This window comes from Mauremys reevesii, linkage group 5, assembly GCF_016161935.1.
Source record: "Mauremys reevesii isolate NIE-2019 linkage group 5, ASM1616193v1, whole genome shotgun sequence".
Lineage (NCBI taxonomy): Eukaryota > Metazoa > Chordata > Testudines > Geoemydidae > Mauremys > Mauremys reevesii.
In genome coordinates, this window is record NC_052627.1 from 30,841,151 (window position 1) to 30,859,974 (window position 18,824).

The 18,824-nt window shown below is 41.2% G+C and overlaps 1 protein-coding gene across 2 annotated transcripts; it reads left to right on the forward strand.

The window, feature by feature from the left end:
* The first annotated feature begins 737 nt into the window (after positions 1-737).
* Positions 738-18,546, forward strand: ETNPPL (ethanolamine-phosphate phospho-lyase). Of its 2 annotated transcripts, none has more exons than XM_039541810.1 (13): positions 738-878; positions 4,586-4,704; positions 4,874-5,033; positions 6,750-6,824; positions 7,801-7,894; positions 9,029-9,145; positions 10,916-10,998; positions 11,414-11,639; positions 13,179-13,333; positions 13,829-13,918; positions 14,272-14,402; positions 16,024-16,091; positions 16,754-18,546. In XM_039541810.1, exons 1-13 carry the CDS (start codon positions 823-825, stop codon positions 16,886-16,888), a joined length of 1,509 nt encoding a protein of 502 aa, XP_039397744.1. In that variant the 5' UTR covers positions 738-822; the 3' UTR covers positions 16,889-18,546. The 2 variants fall into 2 exon arrangements, with proteins under 2 accessions (XP_039397744.1, XP_039397745.1); XM_039541811.1 differs by lacking the exon at positions 738-878 and adding an exon at positions 2,076-2,169.
* The last annotated feature ends 278 nt before the right edge of the window (positions 18,547-18,824 follow it).

Sequence of the window (18,824 nt, forward strand, 5' to 3'; positions counted from 1 at the left end):
AGTCTGGATCTGTAAAAGCAGCAAAGAGTCTTGTGGCACCTTATAGACTAACAGACGTTTGGGAGCATGAGCTTTCTTGGGTGAATACCCACTTCGTCAGTGGGTATTCACCCACGAAAGCTCATGCTCCCAAACGTCTGTTAGTCTATAAAGTGCCACAAGACTCTTTGCTGCTCTATGAGATTAATTATTGTTTACTTTCTATAAGCATGAGGTAAGTAATCCCTATGGTACCCCAGTGAGGTAGGTAAATAAGTCATAGAAGTAAATCATCCGCAGCATGAAATAGAAAAGCAGTAGAGGTAGTAGGGCTTAACATTAGACAATATTTGTATGTGCCTGTTACATGGAAAGCAGACAACTGCAGTGAAGAGGAGCTAGGCAGTGAATAAGAAAGGGAATTTTTGACACCCCCGCCCCCTTGAGGAACGTCCTCCATGGGGGTAAAAGGAGAAGAGAAGAGTAGTAGTGGCACAGAGGGGGAGGCAGTGGCAGTTGGACCAAAGTTTAGAGTTGGGGTGAGGGGGTGCTGAAAACCATTGAACAAAGCTGTTTATGATGGAAACCAGGCCAAGCCAGGGGGTGCTGTGCCCTCCCCCCATCCCCAGCCGCCCTGCCAGGAGAGCTGGGGCAGAGTGGCACGGCCAGAGGGGCGGGTGGAGGGAGGCTCTCGCCTGGGCAGACTGGAGAGCAGGAGGAGGGGTTTGGCAGGAGGCAGAGCAGCAGACGGGATAAAAGGAAGATGAGCCTAACCGGCTCCCCACCCCACCACCAGCCTCCTGGGACAAGGGCAGCCCGCGGCGGCGGGAGAGCAGCGCCAGCATGAGCGAGCTGTACTGCAAGGCGGAGACCCTGGAGCTGCGGAGGAAGCACATCGGGTGAGCGGGGCCAGGGCGCCGGGGCTGGAGCAGTGCCCGCGGGGCAGGGGGAGCTGCCGGCTTTGCTCCTGGCGAGCCCTGCGGACAGAGCTGGGCACGGGCCCGCTCTTCGCCCACCCGGCCCGCAGCTCAGCCCCCCTGCCCGGCCCCTCCGCTTGCCGGGCTCCATCCCCTGCACCAGCGAGCGGCGCACACGGTGCTTCTGCCCTCAGCTCACCCCGAGGCGAACGGGAGGCTGGGGGGATCAGCGTGTGACAGGCAGTACCCTGCGCTCGGTTACATAAACCAGCCTCTGTCGCTGTTACCTAGAACAAGGGGGTTTGGCTTCCTCCCTCCCGCGGCACAAGTTTAGCACAAGCTGGGATCCGAGGCTGCTACGTTTTAAACATTTGACCCCCGAGTTTCAGTGCTGATTCTGCCAGGAAAGCTGGAATACAGAATTAAACGATTTTTGCAGCCAGGCTAATAGGGAGCGTTTTGCCTTTAAGGTTGTTTTTTGACATAGTTTATTGTAGGTCGCTTTTAAATAGACTCCATTCTAGCTGCAATCCATGAGCCCTGTATAATAAATGGAATGGACATCAGCTAATGGACCTATACAAATGACCAGAAGAATTGAGAGTTATTAATATTGTTAAGAGCACATGGTAATGCTACTTTCCCCCAGAGAACAAAGTGCTTCCACAACATGATTTTGATGAATAAAATAAAAATGCCTTGTGATTCATGGAGCCATTATAATAATCATTTACAATTCTATAGCACCTTCACAAAGAACATTACATAAAATTACATAATCCAGCAGTTATACAGAGCAACCAGCAGATAGTACATTGAGTAGATATGTGGAGGGGAAAATTTGGTAAACACCTGCTCTTACATAAAGCTTTAAGCCGGAGCAGCCAAAGCAAATCCTGCCCTCTGTTGCACCCAGGAAAATTCACAGTAGCTGCACTGAAGTTAATTGGTTTATCACTGAAACAGAGCAGACCCTAGCTTGTGATCTTGGTTTTAAAGGTCTCTTATCCATAGTGGAAATTTCATAGAATTTAGTTCACCTACCTCAGACATATGAAGGGCTGAGTCATCCTGTTGGTAACCTGTGGCTTCAGGGAATTTTGGCATGTCATAGTTGGTGCTTAAAATAGTAAATCATCTTTGTTTGGTACATTCTATTTGTGTGGCAAAATAATGTTGAGTTTACTTATATCAAATTTAAGTCATCATACATAGGTAGTACCTTCTCATTGTAGATAACTGATGAAAGAAATACAAAGCAAGCAAGAGGAAGGTCAGTTTTTTAGTTTGTAATTCCGATATTTAAGACTTTGCCTCTTCCTGACAAATGCAGTCTCAAAAAGTTACTTATTAAATATACCGTACTTGATGGCAGATTGCACAAAAGTGAGCACCATAAAACTATGAAACAGAATAGAATGCCCAAAGTACATTTTTAAAATGCTATTGTTTGATTACTTCATGGGCAAATTTAGCACTCATAAAATGGGGGCCTAAAGGGTTTGTCTTGAGAGTAACCTAGCACAGACAGTTATGGTGCAGATTTTCCACACAAACTCTGTAGTGCTACCTGTTGTGCCACTCTTAAGCCTCGTCTGAGTCAAGGCTGTGCAATTGTGATATAATGGGAAGTAGGACGAGACCATCAAACGCTATTTTCTTTCTTGTGACCTGAGTCAGGATTGAAAGAAATTATGAACTCTACCCTTGTCACGGTGTTTATCTGATACCTATTTATCATTTACTACAAGTTAAATAATATGGTTTCCTCCAGATCATGAGGTCTTGATTAATATTTCACTAGGTCATGCCAAGTGAAAAGCTAATTCATCACTGTTAGATATGAAAGTACAAAGATGCTCACTGACTTTCTAATATTATGCTACTACTAAAATACTCACTTGTTTAGACTCCTGGGTGTACAGAGCCATATAATGCCATCAATTGTTTTTAATATGCTTAAAAAAAATCAATGCCATCATAGCATGTAGAGCCAGTCATCTCTAAGGACCAAATCTTGTGATCTAGGAGTCTTGCTTGAGTACACATTGCAGGATCCGGCTCTGTAAGGCAAATAGTAATGGAAACCTCATGGAAAGAAGTTACAACTACTAACTGAAAAACTGTACTAAAGAAATGATATTTGATAATGTTCAGTCATTTACCTCCATTTCACTTTTGAATTGTCTTATGGCAGTAGATTTGCAAGAGTAAATAAAGGGGAAATAGCTCTGAAAGATGCCTCTAGGTAACTGCTTGATCAAGCAGAAATTCAGACACTAAATTATTTCAAACACTACAAATTACATTTTATGAGTAACAGTTCAGGTCCATGTACTCAATTAATTGTATTGCATCAGGTCACCAGATAACATGGACAATAAGGATGCTTTCAGTAAAGCAGTTTTGTTATTTGGAAACAATCACATCCCTCTTAGGTTAAATAAGTACTATGAAAGGTTTCTAAATGCTTTCTCCCTGTTCACTAATATTTCAGAATATAACTGTATAGTAGGAATGTGTGTCAGTGTTGTATGCTCAGAAAAGAAAAGAGGGGAAAGTTTTCAGAAGTGCCTAAGTGACTTTCAGAGCCTCTCTCATTAAAAAGTCAGTGGGATTTTAATGCTTCTGAAAGCAAGGTTTAGCCACTTTTGAAAATTTTTGCCCAGAAAATCTCAGTACCCTAAGCCTGATTTTTCAGAAGTGCTGAGCACCTCTGAAAATTAAGCCCATCATGTGTTGGCATTTTGTTCTAATATATGGACTCTATAAATCTCATACATCAAATTCAGCATAATCTTCCACTGTACAATCAATTTTTGGCCATATATTTTTTAAAAGTTCTTAAAAATTAATCCTATTTCCAGAGAGTTAATTTTATATAAACTTTCATAATATGTGTAAATTAATAGGACTGTGTCAGACAAACATAGCCAGACATGCAAGGATGCAATACGGTGCACATTCCATTGGAAACCATACACAGGACTTTTATACACAGGGACACTCAGGAATCTTAATCCGAACTATGTTTTAAATTGGATGAGTTAAATCGTATTAAACTCCTGTGTGGACACTTTTATTCAGAATCCAAGTGGCCTTAATTAAGTTTCACCACCGCAATTCTGAGCGTGTATCTCCACACAGGAGTTTACTGTGCTTTTAAATCATTCCTTTAGTTAATTTAGATTGATTTTTCTCAATGTTCCCATGTTCAAGCCCGTAGATACAAAAACAGGGGGTTTAAAATAACCTCATTAAGGACCTGCTCCTGTTCCCATTGAAATCAATGGAAGTCTTTCCATTCATTTTAATGACTTGGTTCAGGCCTCACTTGACCATCAGTTAAACTACAATATAATATCCAAAAAAATCATGTTGCTTCACAGTCACTTCAGAGAAGAGATGGCCTCATTTACCTATAATTTACTGAACGGCTTTTGTGATTTTAGTATTTCAAGCTTTGCCATTTCACTGATATAAAATAGTGTATTCCCTGGACTTCAGCAGCTGTCCATATGAAGGTGAAGGTGCCTTTGAAGTCAGTGGCAGCTTTGCCTGTGCTGTGACTGCAGGAGTATGTGGGATTTAGTTTTTGTTTTCCTAAGCCCTGAGATCATCAACTCTCAAGATTCCGAGGCAGGGCAACAATTGAGCAAGCTGAAATAATGTTATTTTATACTTTTTAGACCTTCATGCAAAGTTTTCTTTGCTAAAGACCCTATCAAGATAGTGCGTGCTCAGGGGCAGTATATGTATGATGAGAACGGAGAAAAATACCTGGATTGCATCAACAATGTCGCACATGGTAAGTACAAAAATTCCATTGACTAAGTTTACGTCATTCCCACCAGAAATCAGAAGATCCTTTTTTCAAGGCAAGCTGACGGTGCCAAATTCAAGAGAGCTCCCTGACTTTCGTTGTGTGATTCAGTAGCTGATCATGTGTCAGTAATTATTAATAATTTCTTGTTTAGTTGGCCACTGCCATCCAGATGTGACAAAGGCTGCAGTGAAACAGATGGAACTGCTCAACACCAATTCCCGATTCCTACATGACAACCTTGTCCAGTATGCTAAGCGCCTCACAGCTACCCTACCAGAGAAACTCTCCATTTGCTATTTTGTTAACTCTGGGTATGTCTGAAGGATTTTTCATTGACACTATTTTGTTGCTGTTTAACGAGGACGTTGTCAGGTCAATTTAGGCCCAATTTTTAAACTGTGAAAAAACAGGGTTTAACAAAAGTAACACAAATGTTTCCATGGAAATTTATTTCTAAATAACTCCAGGAAAAATTGTTTTTTGTTTTGGTCATTTTGTTTTGGTTTGGTGGTTTTGTTTGCTACCCTCACCTTGCTTTATAGTCTTAGTGCATGAAAACCAGAAAGTGAAACTGACCCTCAGCAAAGTGATATGGACTAGTCTGTTTTCATTTTCTATGCCAAGCTTATGCGAAAAGAAAACAAACAGGATGTAAATAATAGGAAAATAGATAATTTGGTTAAACTAAACTAAAATGCTTAACAACCTTTTTAGTCAATGTTCTTGGCTTCACTGAAAGAAATGATATGTTCAAATGCATTATAAGCCCAGATCCCCAAACAAGTATATGCAGCACCAAATTCATCCCTAGCATAGATCCCTGGAGAAATCAATGGCTTTGTGGACAGGTCCTGAACTCTGATGATTGGTCTGACTGGTCTTTAGCAGGGAAAATCCAGCTGTGATTGGAATTGATGGCAATTTTCCCATTGACTTCATTAGGACCAGATTTAACCCATAATATGGAAACTTTTGAAGCAGTGATGATCCTTTTCTATAACAACTAGAGGAGACTACAGCAGAAAGAGCTGATACCATGTATTTTCTGAAAATAGACCTGTGTATTTAGAAACAAGAGGGATCAAGAGAAAGAAGAAAACCCCAAAATAAAATTTAAGAGAAATTTACTCAATTCTCTTTGGTTGATCTCTGTAGAGGTATTATGTGGGTCTGTCTTAATCAACAGTCCTCATTCTAATACAAAATGCTGCTATTCTTCAGTCAAAATAGATTTATAACCCAATATCCCTAAAGGGAGTGGATCTTTTTATTTAGCATAGCCAAGGAGTTTGCACATATCAGTACTACCTAAAATCCTTATTCAGGCATTGCTATAACATAGCCCCAGAGTGACTTGTATTCCCCATGACAAGTCTTTGTTGCTTCTTCTTGTTCCAGAAAATGGATCATTGGGGTATGTGGGTTGTACGACATTTTAAAGGGGGCAATATTGCAATAAAGATGATATATTTTGTTTGGGATCTTACTGACCAAAGCCTATCTAAATCTTTCTACAAGATAGTCTGATGTACCGTAGGTTGATGGTTAGAGAGTAGTGTGGTTTGGTACTGAGAGAGAGCCCTGACTTTCAAAGTAAACTTGGGTCTTCATCTGGGACTGCTGCTACAAGGCGTGTAGTGGGATCTGGTCCATGTGGAGGCTGGGAAGCTGCTGGGAAGTTGCATTGTTCTCCCAGCTGCTGGCTGCTGTATGGAGTGGTGTTATCTGTACAAAGGGGAGGTAAAGTGCCCACAAGCAAACAGGGCTACGGGAATAAAGCATCGCTTTGTTTGATACATATACAAAGAGCTGTTTTCCCTCTTATGTGGTATTTATGTTCTGAATCATAGCATTCTAATCTGTATAACAAAGCCTGCTGTGTTGATTGTTTGTATTCATCAATTCCATACCCTTTTTCTGTTTTAAATTAAAATGACTGATAAGTGCTTGCTAACCATCTAGCTCTGGTGTTGCAATAAACCATTCTGTACTGTGTATAGTCCCCTAATGTGTTTATTATTTGGTAGATCTGAAGCCAATGATCTCGCCTTACGACTGGCTCGGCAGTATCGTGGACACCAAGATGTGATCACCCTTGACCAGTAAGTTTACTCCATAGCATATATGAATGCAGCTAGTCACGCAGTATCTTTAGAGGTGGACTCTATACAGTTGTATGGTATATTTCAGTGAAAGATCAGCATTGTTGCCTTCATACAAACATTATAATTAAATACATAAGGTTCCATTTAAAGTGATGCTAACTAGGTTTTGAGACACAATCTGACAACAACAAGTAAACTGAGATGTGAAGGGACACTAAAGTTTGGTGGGCCTGAAAGCTGAACTATCATGATAGATGTCCTAAACTAGGCCAGATCTCTCACACTTACACAGGCAAAACATCCAGAGAGCTACACTCAGTGGATGTTTTACCTGTGTCACAACTACAGGACTAAACTTACAATTCTATATATGTGGGTTTGTGGTGGGCCCAGGGGAGTTAGTTGATCCAGGCTGGGTTGTTTTTTTTAATCCTAGGCACACACTGTCACAGTCAGACTACATTTACTAAATCCCAGGTTAAAGGGCCCTTGTGGAATACCTCAGTGGAGAGGATCCCAACACCTAAGTGCAGTGGCAGCTGTGCCCTGCTTGTGCTACAATTGTGGATGCATGTGGCAGCTGGCAGGTGATGGCTGGAGCAGAGGTGGGACATGGAAGGCTAGAGATGGGAGGGGCTGTGGCCAAGGTGTACTGGCTCCCAGCAATTCTGCATCCTTTCAAAATCCTATGGCCCACTGTTACAGATAGACTTAGGAAGACGCCAACTGTGTCTGTCCTTGCAGTGGCAGGGATGAATTTGGCTTATTGGTTCCAATCCTGCTCCACTGAAGTGAATAATAAAACCCCACTGCCTTCATTAGGTTCAGGCGTGGTCAAATTAACTTGAGCAGCCCTCACAACCACCACCTTTGGGTTTCTGGGTACTTTTTTCTATTCTGGGTTGCGTGCGCGCAGTTGTGAATTTTAGCTTTTCTAAAACCTTAATAATTTTGCATTTAACTCCCATTGCAGTGCTTACCATGGTCATGTTTCTTCTCTGATTGACATTAGTCCATATAAATTTAATCAGCTGGGGAAGGCGGGCAAAAAAGAGTTTGTGCATGTGGTGAGTATTTTTTCAATTGCATATAAATTACTGTCCTTTGTAGGTGTTTTTTCCCTTTCCTCTAGTCATTTCAAAATCTGCCTGTGTGCTGGCATTATTTCCCCAGACAAAATTATTCCTAACCTGTCAGACTATACATTCCTGTCATTTTATATCAAAGGAATAAATTCAGCAGAAATGTTTGCTGCTGCATTTGTAACAAGTGGCTTATTATTAGCTTTGATGCTGAATTGCCTCATGCTATTATCATGAATTGTGATGCAATGTAATGATATATTAATTTATGGGTAAGAAAATCAGTAAACAGCTGTTGTGTAATTAGCGCTCATCTGGTTAAAGCTAGAGTGAGCCCCCCACTGCAAATCTCCAGCCCAAAGTAATATGTAGGCCTCCATCCAGCTATCTCCCACTCTAGAACTGGTGCTACAGTTCTCCATGCCAATGACATTCCCCAGGCTATTGGAACCCTCCCCACACCGTTTGTTGGGGTTGGCAAGCCTGGGGAAGGCCCACCTTCTCTCACAAACTAGGAAGCCAAGCGGTACAACTGAAGCATAGGTTTTCCATGGAAGGAAGGGGCATCAACCATTCCTGCAGTCTGTAAGAACTGAAGTCAGTTAGCACTATAGACCAGGAACTGGCAGTGGCTACGGGCTGAATGGATGTATGTGGTGGAAGGCTCTTTGAAGAATGGAGGCCTGTAAGGTTGCTAGCACTAAGGAGCTAAGGCTGCCGCTGAGGAAAGTATGTTGACATTGCTCTGAATAATGACTACATGGTTATTCCCTGAATGAGTTAAACTTAAACAAGGGGAGTAGATACATTTACTTAACTCTGTATTTCCTGTAAACAGATCAGCACTAAGCCCTGGAAAAGACGACATTAGGCAAATACCTATTTCACATCTAGAGGAAAGTATCTTTCCTGTAATACATGGTACAATCTTCAACTCCTAATAGTGTACATAAAGTTCAAGGCAGAAATTCAGAATATCCAAACTTTGTGATATGTATGAGAGAAGGTGGTATTTTTTCCGATATAGTTACATCCCTAATGAAAAACACTGGGAACTGTCCAATAGAAAATGAATATTTCAAGGAGGCATGCATTTGAAATAAACTCTGCTGCTTTCAGGCTCCTTCTCCAGATATCTACAGAGGAAAATACAGAGAAGATCATCCAGATCCAGCAAGTGCTTATGCAGATGATGTGAAAAAAATTATTGAAGAAGCTGAGAAGAATGGGCACAAGGTTTGTAGCATGAGCTGTAGAAACATTATAACCCATTCATGTTTAGTAATGAAACTACATCTGTTGGCAACAGAATAGGGGGGAAAAGGGGACAAAAGATCAGCATCTATACCGTGCAATTTCTTCTCCTTTTCTGCCTTCATTCTTGTGTTATGGGTTTTATATTCTAAGGCTTCCATTTTCCCCTTGATGCATTTTCATAACTCTCATTAACATCCATGAAAGTTATATGCAATGATCAAGAGGAGAATAGACTCAAAGGAGCAAATAAATCCAAAGTACCTGTAGTTTAATTCACTATTTTGTGAACCTTTGAAACACGGTCAAGCTTTCGAGTCCTATTTAGAGATTATGGTGAAAGTCCTAGACAGGATCTGTAGAAAACCACTGTCTGGAGAACTGATAAATGAGGAAAATCATATTTCTAAATTCACCATTGCATTCAAGCACATGGAGATAAATTTATTGCACTTTCACGCCTCATAGCTTGGAATCCATGTACAAGCTGGTGATCGCCACCACCCTTAACTTCTATGAAATTTGATTTAGAATGTCTGTTACCCAGTGCTTCCTGGGGCAATTCTAATTTTTTTTGAAGACTGCTAGGGACTGATCTAAAGCCTGCTGAAGCCAATAGAAAGCCCGCAATGGATGTTGGATCAAACAGTCCCTTTTTAGTCCAAAGGTTTACATCACCTGTCTTTTAGTTTCTTCATCAATTTTTTTTTCTTTTTTTGACTAACGGACAGTTTTTTTTTCTTTTCTTGTCTTCCTTTTTTCCCTCCTTTTGCATATCTTCTTAGGTTTTGGTGCCGTAGACCTGTGACAGGACAAGTTGTGATAAAGGCTAAAGTCTCACATGCTATGGGGACCCTCGTACTGTTTGGCAGTAGTGTGCCTCTTCGAATATAGTGTACGCTTCTTTACACGTTACCGCTCGACCTTGTTTCCAGGAAGACTGCACTGCTGGCCAGCTCGTGTGCACCTGTTGATGCTCAGGGAGGGTTGCACAAGCGGTGTGGGAGGCAATCTGTTACATAGCAGACTTGTGGTGACGCTCCTGGGAGATTTGGGGTAACACTGTCTGTGCTGCACACTTGATGTTGACAAGGAATGTAAAACTTGATGTTCCAGTGTATCTGATCTGCTGCTGTTGCCCTTTCTGATTTGAAATAACTACTTTTTTTTTCCATTCCTAGCAACTGGAATTACTTCACCTATAGAGATTCTCTTTTGTGAAGTTCCTTGCCTTAATGTATTGCTTGTTTAGTCATTTGCCTGAGGCAGGGGTGCCTAAAGCATAGCCAGGGTGTTCTAAAAATGCAAACTCTGTCTGCCCTGTCCCTGGCCACCACAGGTTCTACTGCTGGTGTTCCCTGACACTAAGCAATTTCTATTAATCTATCAGGGCAATCACGAGTACCAGTAAGTATGGTTTTTTTTTTAATTGAAATTTTTTTGTAAACTTACATGGACCTCATGAGCCTGATCCAACTCCCACTGAGGCCAGTGGGCCATCAGTGGCTGGTGGCTTAGGTCCTGGATGTGGCCCTTTGATTTCTGGCAGGCTGCCAGCGTGGCCCTTGGCATTGCAAATTTGGGCACCCCTAATGGAAATCTTATGCTATAGCCATTGACAACAGACCACAGCTGTCCATCCCGGCATGTTATTAAAGTCACCCAGATATTTACCATTTTTCTGTAAGCGTTATCTTATTTGCAAAGGCTAGATAGAGGAACATTGCTCTTACTTCATCTTCTTTTATGTAGATTGCGGCCTTTATTGCTGAATCCATGCAGAGTTGCGGAGGCCAAATAATTCCACCTGCAGGCTACTTCCAGAAAGTGGCAGAGTATGTACAATACTTGGAATGGGCATAGCTGAGAAGTTACGCAGAGTAATAGTTGAGGCTATAGGCTTATCCCTTAGGGGGTTTTTGTCTTTCCTTTTTGTTCCACCTTTTAAATACCATTACGTAACTCATGTCCAATGGAATTTTTAAGTTGTCACTTTAAAAAATACAATCCATATGTGTATCATTAAAAAGCAAACAAGCGGCTTGAAATGGAGTAATTTAAACATCAACCATAAAATGCAGTTGTGGGGTTTTGTCTGAAATCTTCTAAATTAATTGTATGCTCATTGGGGACAGGGACTGAGTCAAATTGTAAACTTCTGTAACACACCCTCCTTTGTGCTAAAATTAGGCCTGGACACTAGAATCCTATTATGTGGTGTGGCATTTGGACTGTTCCTTTTGTTTTCAGATATGTGCATAAGGCAGGTGGCATATTCATAGCTGATGAAGTCCAGGTTGGTTTTGGTCGAGTTGGGAAACATTTTTGGGGTTTCCAGTTGCAAGGCAAAGACTTCGTACCTGACATTGTCACCATGGGAAAGCCAATTGGCAATGGCCATCCAATGTCTTGTGTGGTTACAACAAGAGAGATTGCTGAAGCTTTCGGTGCCTCTGGATTGGAGTATTTCAACACGGTAACTTTCCAGATGAAAGTCTTCCTTTTTTCTCCTACAGCAACTTTAGTCTTTATTCTGTGCTTGCAGATGATGGGTTGATAGAGCTGGAGAACTGTAAGGGCCTACATTTCAAAAAACTCAGTATCCACCTTTGGAGCCAGATTTTCAAAAGAGCTCTGCTCCCATGTAGACTCCTAAAAGGAAGTGGTCAGGTTTTCAGAAGTGCTCAGCACCCAGCAACTCCCATTGAGTACCCAAATTCCATGGGGCCCTTGTTTTCTTTACCTCTCAGGAATAGCTAAACACTCTCCCTATATCAGGAAACACTGGAGCTGTGCAGATATTGCAAAGTCACTACTTTAATTTCGTCTTGCCTGTTCAATCCGATGTCTGCCATCTTTTCCATTGTGATTGAGTCTTGTCACTAACTGCAACCAAGTTCCATTACTTAGTCTGAGGCCTTTTACACTTTAGATTGCAGAGATTCTGAGATGTGGCTGTGGAACTGTATGACTGGAATGCCGTAAATGCTATTCACTAAGAGCTTTGAAAAAAATACCATCAGGTTGCACCCTACCCAGTAGAAGATAATGGCTCACTTTGTCCCTCTGAGCTCACATATGGAGGGGACACTGAACATGGATCTTACCTTTTCCATATGGAAGGCTGGTCAACTGCCTCAACAGCATCATCCCTCTCTCTCTCACACAGTTGCTGGACCAAGAAAATGGGGTGATGCAGGCCAGTACTTGTCCAAGCTTCTGAATCTACAAAACAAGTGGGGCAGGATTAGATAGTTATATGGGGGAGGGATAGCTCAGTGGTTTGAGCATTGGCCTGCTAAACCCAGGGTTGTGAGCTCAATCCTTGAGGAGGCCATTTAGGGATCTGGGACAAAAATCTGTCAGGGGATTCATCCTGCTTTGAGCAGGGGGTTGGACTAGATGACTTCCTGAGGTCCCTTCCAACCCTGATATTCTATGGATCACAAGAATATCCAGTTATAATAGTTAATACCAAAAATGAGTATTGGAAGGGAGATAAAACCTCATGTTTTGGGGCTTAAACAACTCTAACTATTAAGAGTTAGGATGAGACCTTCACGGGTATATGGGGGGAGGGGAAATGTGACAGATTACCCCACATCTGTCTACTGCAGGGTTTCTTGCAGCTGCCTCTGAAGCATCCAATACTGGCCATTGTCTATAACAGGATACTGGACTTCAGGGTTGATACTGGACCTACAGGCTGATACAGCATGGCAATTCCTATGGTCCTGTTATTGCAACCTGAGGCTGAGGAACAACTGGGGAGAGACATCTTGGGTGCACCCCTCTGCATTGCATGGTTGGGAGGAGAGGAGCAAGGGAGGGAGGATCCTGTATCTCATTTTCTTCCTGAGCAACCAAGCAGGGATTACGCACAATCTTGCCTAAAGTCCCTTTCTTTAAGCTTTGCTCACAGCTTACTGACATGGGAAATGTTAATGAAGCCCCCAAGGATGGAGGCAGAACAGAATTTCAACCACTTTGTTTTCCCATTTGTTTTTGCCTTCAGTTTGGAGGCAATCCAGTGTCCTGTGCTATTGGCCTGGCTGTGCTTGATGTAATTGAAAAAGAAGATCTCCAAGGAAATGCCATACGAGTAGGGAATTATCTAACAGAGCTGCTGAACAAACAACAAGAAAAACATCCTTTAATAGGAGATGTCAGGTAGGTACCTCAGCGTACAATTAAGAAGTTCCCAGGCAGAAGGTGGAACAGAGAAGTGGTTATTCTGGTAGCCCAATAGGTGAAGAATATAGGACAAAAATGAGGAAATTGAAAATGATGATTATGTCTCATTTTTATTTGTAAATTATCCAAAAAATGGATCCCCTCCAATTTCCTGGTTTTTATTTTTATTCATGTCATGGGTTAAAATCCCAATCCAAGCTATTGGTATAAAAGACAAAAAAAATCAAGTTACAGGTAGTTTGGACTTACAGGAGATAACGAGACGCTTTTCTCTTTAACTGACAAAGCAACTTTATTAAGCCATCTATATCTTTACAAATAGCACTGAAGAACTTAGCACCTGGAAGTGTAGTATCTTTATATATTTGGCTCACTTGCTGGAATTGTTGGAGCAGTGTTACTATCTGTGCAAGAGAGGGGCTTTACTGTTGGACAGTGAATCTTATCCTTCTTCCTCCCTTTATGTTCTAGGGGTATTGGTTTGTTTGTTGGAGTAGATCTGGTGAAGGATCAACAAAAGCGAACACCTGCCACAGCTGAAGCCCAGCATATCATCTACAAGTAAATATTTATCTTCTGTGTCCATGCACAAAGTACATTGGGGCAATCTCAATCTAACCCTTTACCAGCCTTTTCTTAAGGCGGTTGAAAACCTTGATTTTTCTCCAGCAGATGTACACACACAACTTTAACTGGAAATTAATAAAACATTTGATTTTTCATTAGAAAACTCAGATAGTGGCCCAACCCCTAGTGTAAGTAGATGTAACAATGCTGAAGGCAAGGGAATTACATCTACATACATCTACATGATTGGTGTTTTGTCTGATGCACCTCTCTGAATTCTGACATGTATGAGTTACATTGTGCACTTAGCTGCCTTTTTACATGTGCATCATTTGTTTTCTACAAAGACTGAAAGAACAGCGGATCCTCTTGAGTGCTGATGGACCCCATAGAAACATTCTGAAATTTAAACCACCGATGTGCTTCACTATGGCAGATGCAAAGCTTGTAGTGGACCAGATTGATGAACTCCTCACAGGTACCCATGCATTACAGAATGTTCCTCCTTGTTCGTTTCCAAATGACATGCAGGAAACACCCCCTAAAACCACTGAAATCTAGACCATTATGTGCAGAAAATTGAAGCAAAGATTCACAGGAAAGCTGACTTTTAGAACTTTATTTCCCTCTCCTTGAGGGAGCTTTTCCCCTGACTCTATCCTAACACACTTTCTTAATGCAGTTTATTATAAACTATGCAACAGGCCCTTTATTTACATCTATGCAAATCTGTCAGGCCAAATCCTGCACTTGCTTCCGCCACAACCCCATTATTTGTTACTGTCTGTCTGTTTCTGGTGTACCCCTAACATGGTAGGCAGCAGAGTTCCTGCCCTCAAGGGTTTTGAAGTTAACGGGATTGCAGAAGATGTAAGTCACCACAGCATTTGGCCTGCTGACTTTAAAGAGTTTGCACAGGTGTTGGATAGATCAGTAAATGGCTAAACTTGTCAAAGTGACCTCTATATTCTAATCTACATTGGACTCATCACTTTTTCATTGCACAACTTTCAACATGATGGGTCAAATGCTGCTCGCCTTTACATCCCTGCAATCCTGCAGACTCCTCTGTCCTGTGCTAGGCAATTGGCCCAGTGCCAAATGACCCCAAAAATGTGGGAGCATAAAGGCATTTTTACATTCTCTACTTCTCATCCATATCGAGTACTTCTTGGCCACAACTGAGGATCATCATCATGTTCTATTACGCCTCTGGCATTTAGGGCAGTGACGAAGCTCCTCCACTCCTGTCTGTTTCTGGCAAGTTTTTCAATGGTTCTCCAGCTGTGCCCCAGGTTTTTCAGCTCAACTTCCAAAGCTCTTCACCATGGTTGTTTTCGGACGGCCTCATTTTCGCTTGCCTTCAGGTGTCCATCTTATTGATACTCTGGTGATGGAATCAGTTTCCATCCGAAGCACATGACCAATCCATCTCCAGCGCCTCCTGTAATGATGGTGCTCAGATCCTCTTGGCTGTACTGTGTCAATAGGTCTTGGTTTGAGATTGTTCTGGGCCAAAATATATGGAGGATTTTTCTAAGGCAGATTGTATGGAATGAAGACAGTTTGGACATGTCATACTTTCTCATTCCCCAGCATTCTGCACTATAAAGTAGTGTTAAAAGTACGCAGTTCTGCTAAATCTTGACGTTGGTTTTGGTGTTGTATTTTGATGACTTCCAGACTGTATTTAAGCTCCTGAAGGTGTTCCTGGCTTTATTGATTTTGTTACGGATGTCCTGGCATGTTCCACCATCCTGGAGTTACACTGGTGTAAATTAAGTCAAAATTAGGCCCTTTATTTATGTGCTGACCCAAAGGCAGATCTGTACAGAAGTGCTAAGCTTGCAAATTTCACCTCTGCTCTAAATGCCAACCATCCTCAGGCTACAAATCATGATAAATTCATCACTCTCCAATGAGGTGTGTTAGAAAGGGTTAATTAGCTCTTCAGTTAAGCTTATTATCTTTCTGTGCAATGAACATATGGCTAGTAGCTCAAGGTAATAGACATTACACCTTTTTATGAGTGCAATTATCGTAACAGTGACAATGCTTGGCAATGAATACACGATTGTTGAATACTTTGCTTGTTTTAGCTTTGGAAGAAGCAACTGGAGCCAGGACAGGAAATGGAAAATCTTCAACTTCACAACATAAAAGAAAAGTATGTTTTCTTTTTGGTGTCTTAAAAAAATAGGTGTTGGGGAAACATGTACAAATGACTTTAGTGAAGGTATAGCAGAAGCGTAAGTGATCTAGACTGATGTACCTGAGATCAGAATCTGATCTATGATAAGAGAAGACAGAAAACAATCTGTAAGTTTCCTGTTACTGAACAAATATGAAGAGCTGACTAACAGACTTTATTCTTTAAATATTATTTTCAAAAAGTTTCAAGGATTTCACTTCCATCTTATACTTTTCAGTATGAATAGCCTACATGATTGGACCCCATAGAATATAATGTTAGCCTTGGGCACTAAAAATATGCCTATTACAGATGGCCCTGCAAGGTTCCCTAAAGAGCATATGCTGTATGTGTTTTCAGGAACCAAAGGGCTGGAGAGCAATAATTGAATATCCCAGTAGGATGACTATTAAGGCAGAGATCCTATATTAATGGCTACTCTAGAAATACCATAAATGGAGCCTATGCCTCCTCTCACGTACACCTGTGTAAAAGTGGAATAACTCCATTGACCTGAATGGAATAGCTTCACTGAAAGAGGAGAATCAGGCAGACAATTTCCTAACCCTAAAGCCAAAGTATATGATTAGAGATTGATACAAACATATGCTTATTCATTGAAACTTTGTGTGTTTCAGATGACTAATGAAGGGAATTCCAGGTCAGACTGTATTAGTGAAAGCATCAACCATATCAACGGAACTGCCTGCAGACAAAATAATGGCTTATACACTGATAACCGTGCAGTGCCTTGTAAAAGGATCAGAACATGAAAAGAGAAGTTTTCTTTAGATCAGTGTATTTAAAAAAAAAACAAGAAAAGGATGAGTGGATGTGTGCAAGTATCATACTGATTATTTAGGGTCCAATCCTGCCTTCCTTACATGAGCAAGACTCCATGTAGCTTTATTGGTAGTTTAAACTACATTTTCTCCTACATAAGGACTGCAGGGTCAGGCCTTTAATTTAACCAGATACGGGTGTGATAAATAAAGTTCTGATTTTTAACCCTCTTGGGTCATCATATTTAGGCTTGGTATAAGTGGATGCAATTCCACAGAAATTCATGGAGTGCTCCCGCTTACATAAGGTCTGAATTTGGCCCATTGTGCTTAATAACCATGGAACCACAGCACCAATCTTATTAAATCCTTGTTTGTGATGCATTACACCTTTTAATGTATTTGAAATTTCAGTATGCAATATTGAGATGTTAATTACTTTCCATGTTTTAATGGCTCAGTTTACAACACAAAGCTTGAGAGACAATTCACACTCGGAGAAGATTTAGGGCCTATGGACCAGGTCCTCAGCTGATATAAATTGGTACTGCTGTAGTGAAGAGAATAGAGCTCTGTCAAGTTTATACTCCCTAAGGATTGGGGTGGGTGTGTCCAATTATATGAACACAACATGTATGCTAGATTCTCACTTAATATTTAGAGATGAAAAGAGTTTGGACCATATTTTTTTGCATAGCAAGTGACTATAATTTATTAAACTTTTTGTCATGGGTAAGTGGCAATCTACTCAGTAAAAATTACTGTAAAGAGAATCTATTTAAAACAAAAGGCATCTTTCCATGAACAACAACTGCAGGAAGATTTTAAAAATCAATTACTTTAACCTCAGGCTAGCATGAAAATGAGATTTCCAGGGGTGACCCCAATTTGAATTCTTATGATTTTAGACATTTTTTATTGCTCTACTAGCCTCGTACTCAATTGGGTCTGATCCTTTGAAGTGCTGAATGCTGTCAACTCCCATGGAAGATAGTCAACAAACTTTGAGGGTGCTCTGCACCTCGCAGGACTGGGACCTCAAACATATAACATTTGTTACATTACTAAAAGGGGAGTTCCACAGAATAGAGTGTGAGACACAAAACAAACTAACACAAGGATCAGACAGTATTCTTACTCCAGCTTCCCACATGGGTTTGGGTGGGAGGAGAATCTAGAGGAACTCAGATGGTTCCCCTCACTCACCTCAGCTTAAGCACTTTGGGCTTGTTTTTCTGCCTCTAGCAGAAACATGCACCTTGCATTGCACAGTGTGAGTGTTAAAGTTGGATCAGGGCTTTCAAGTGCCACAATTTTAATGCATGCACAAGTAGGCTTTATGGAAATAATTGAGGGCTTTTAAAAATGAGTTTTATTTACTTTAACAAAGACAATATGGCTTTATAATTTTCATGTACTAAGTCTTGCTGTTTTATACTTGCTGTAAGTGACTTTTCATTAATTGCGTATGATGACTGAAAACTAAGAGGTACTGCTATTTCTAGTCAGTCTTATCTAGTTTTATACTTTCAACCATTGTGTTATATTGGTATTTTCTGTATGAACTCTTCCGGTAACATCAAGCCAGCTCATTATCTGTTCAGTGGTCCTTGGTTATTTCAAAAATTAAAGTTATTTGTAACCTCAAAGACCTTGTGCACTTTGTTTTTAATTTAACCATTTACTCTTTTAGATGCCCACTTAGTTAATGAGGAAAGTAGTATTCTGGTGCTTACTCCTGTCTATCTCACCACCACCCCCCACCCCGCCCTCCCAGCCAAGGGTTGCCTGATGGGTGGGGGGGGGGGAGTGGCAGAAGCTAGTGGGATTCAGAGGTGGTTGAAGACTTCTATTGAGGAAGTAGGGTGCTATGAGCCTTGTCAGCTGCGGAAGATTTGGACATGAGATGGAGATGGAAGGATACACA

Excerpts from the sequence above, each read along its gene's own strand:
- ETNPPL (XM_039541810.1), top strand. The coding sequence starts at position 823 with ATGAGCGAGCTGTACTGCAAGGCGGAGACCCTGGAGCTGCGGAGGAAG. Across the intron at positions 9,146-10,915 it reads CTGAGAAGAATGGGCACAAG|ATTGCGGCCTTTATTGCTGA; the intron begins GTTTGTAGCATG and ends TCTTTTATGTAG. Across the intron at positions 10,999-11,413 it reads TACTTCCAGAAAGTGGCAGA|ATATGTGCATAAGGCAGGTG; the intron begins GTATGTACAATA and ends TTTTGTTTTCAG.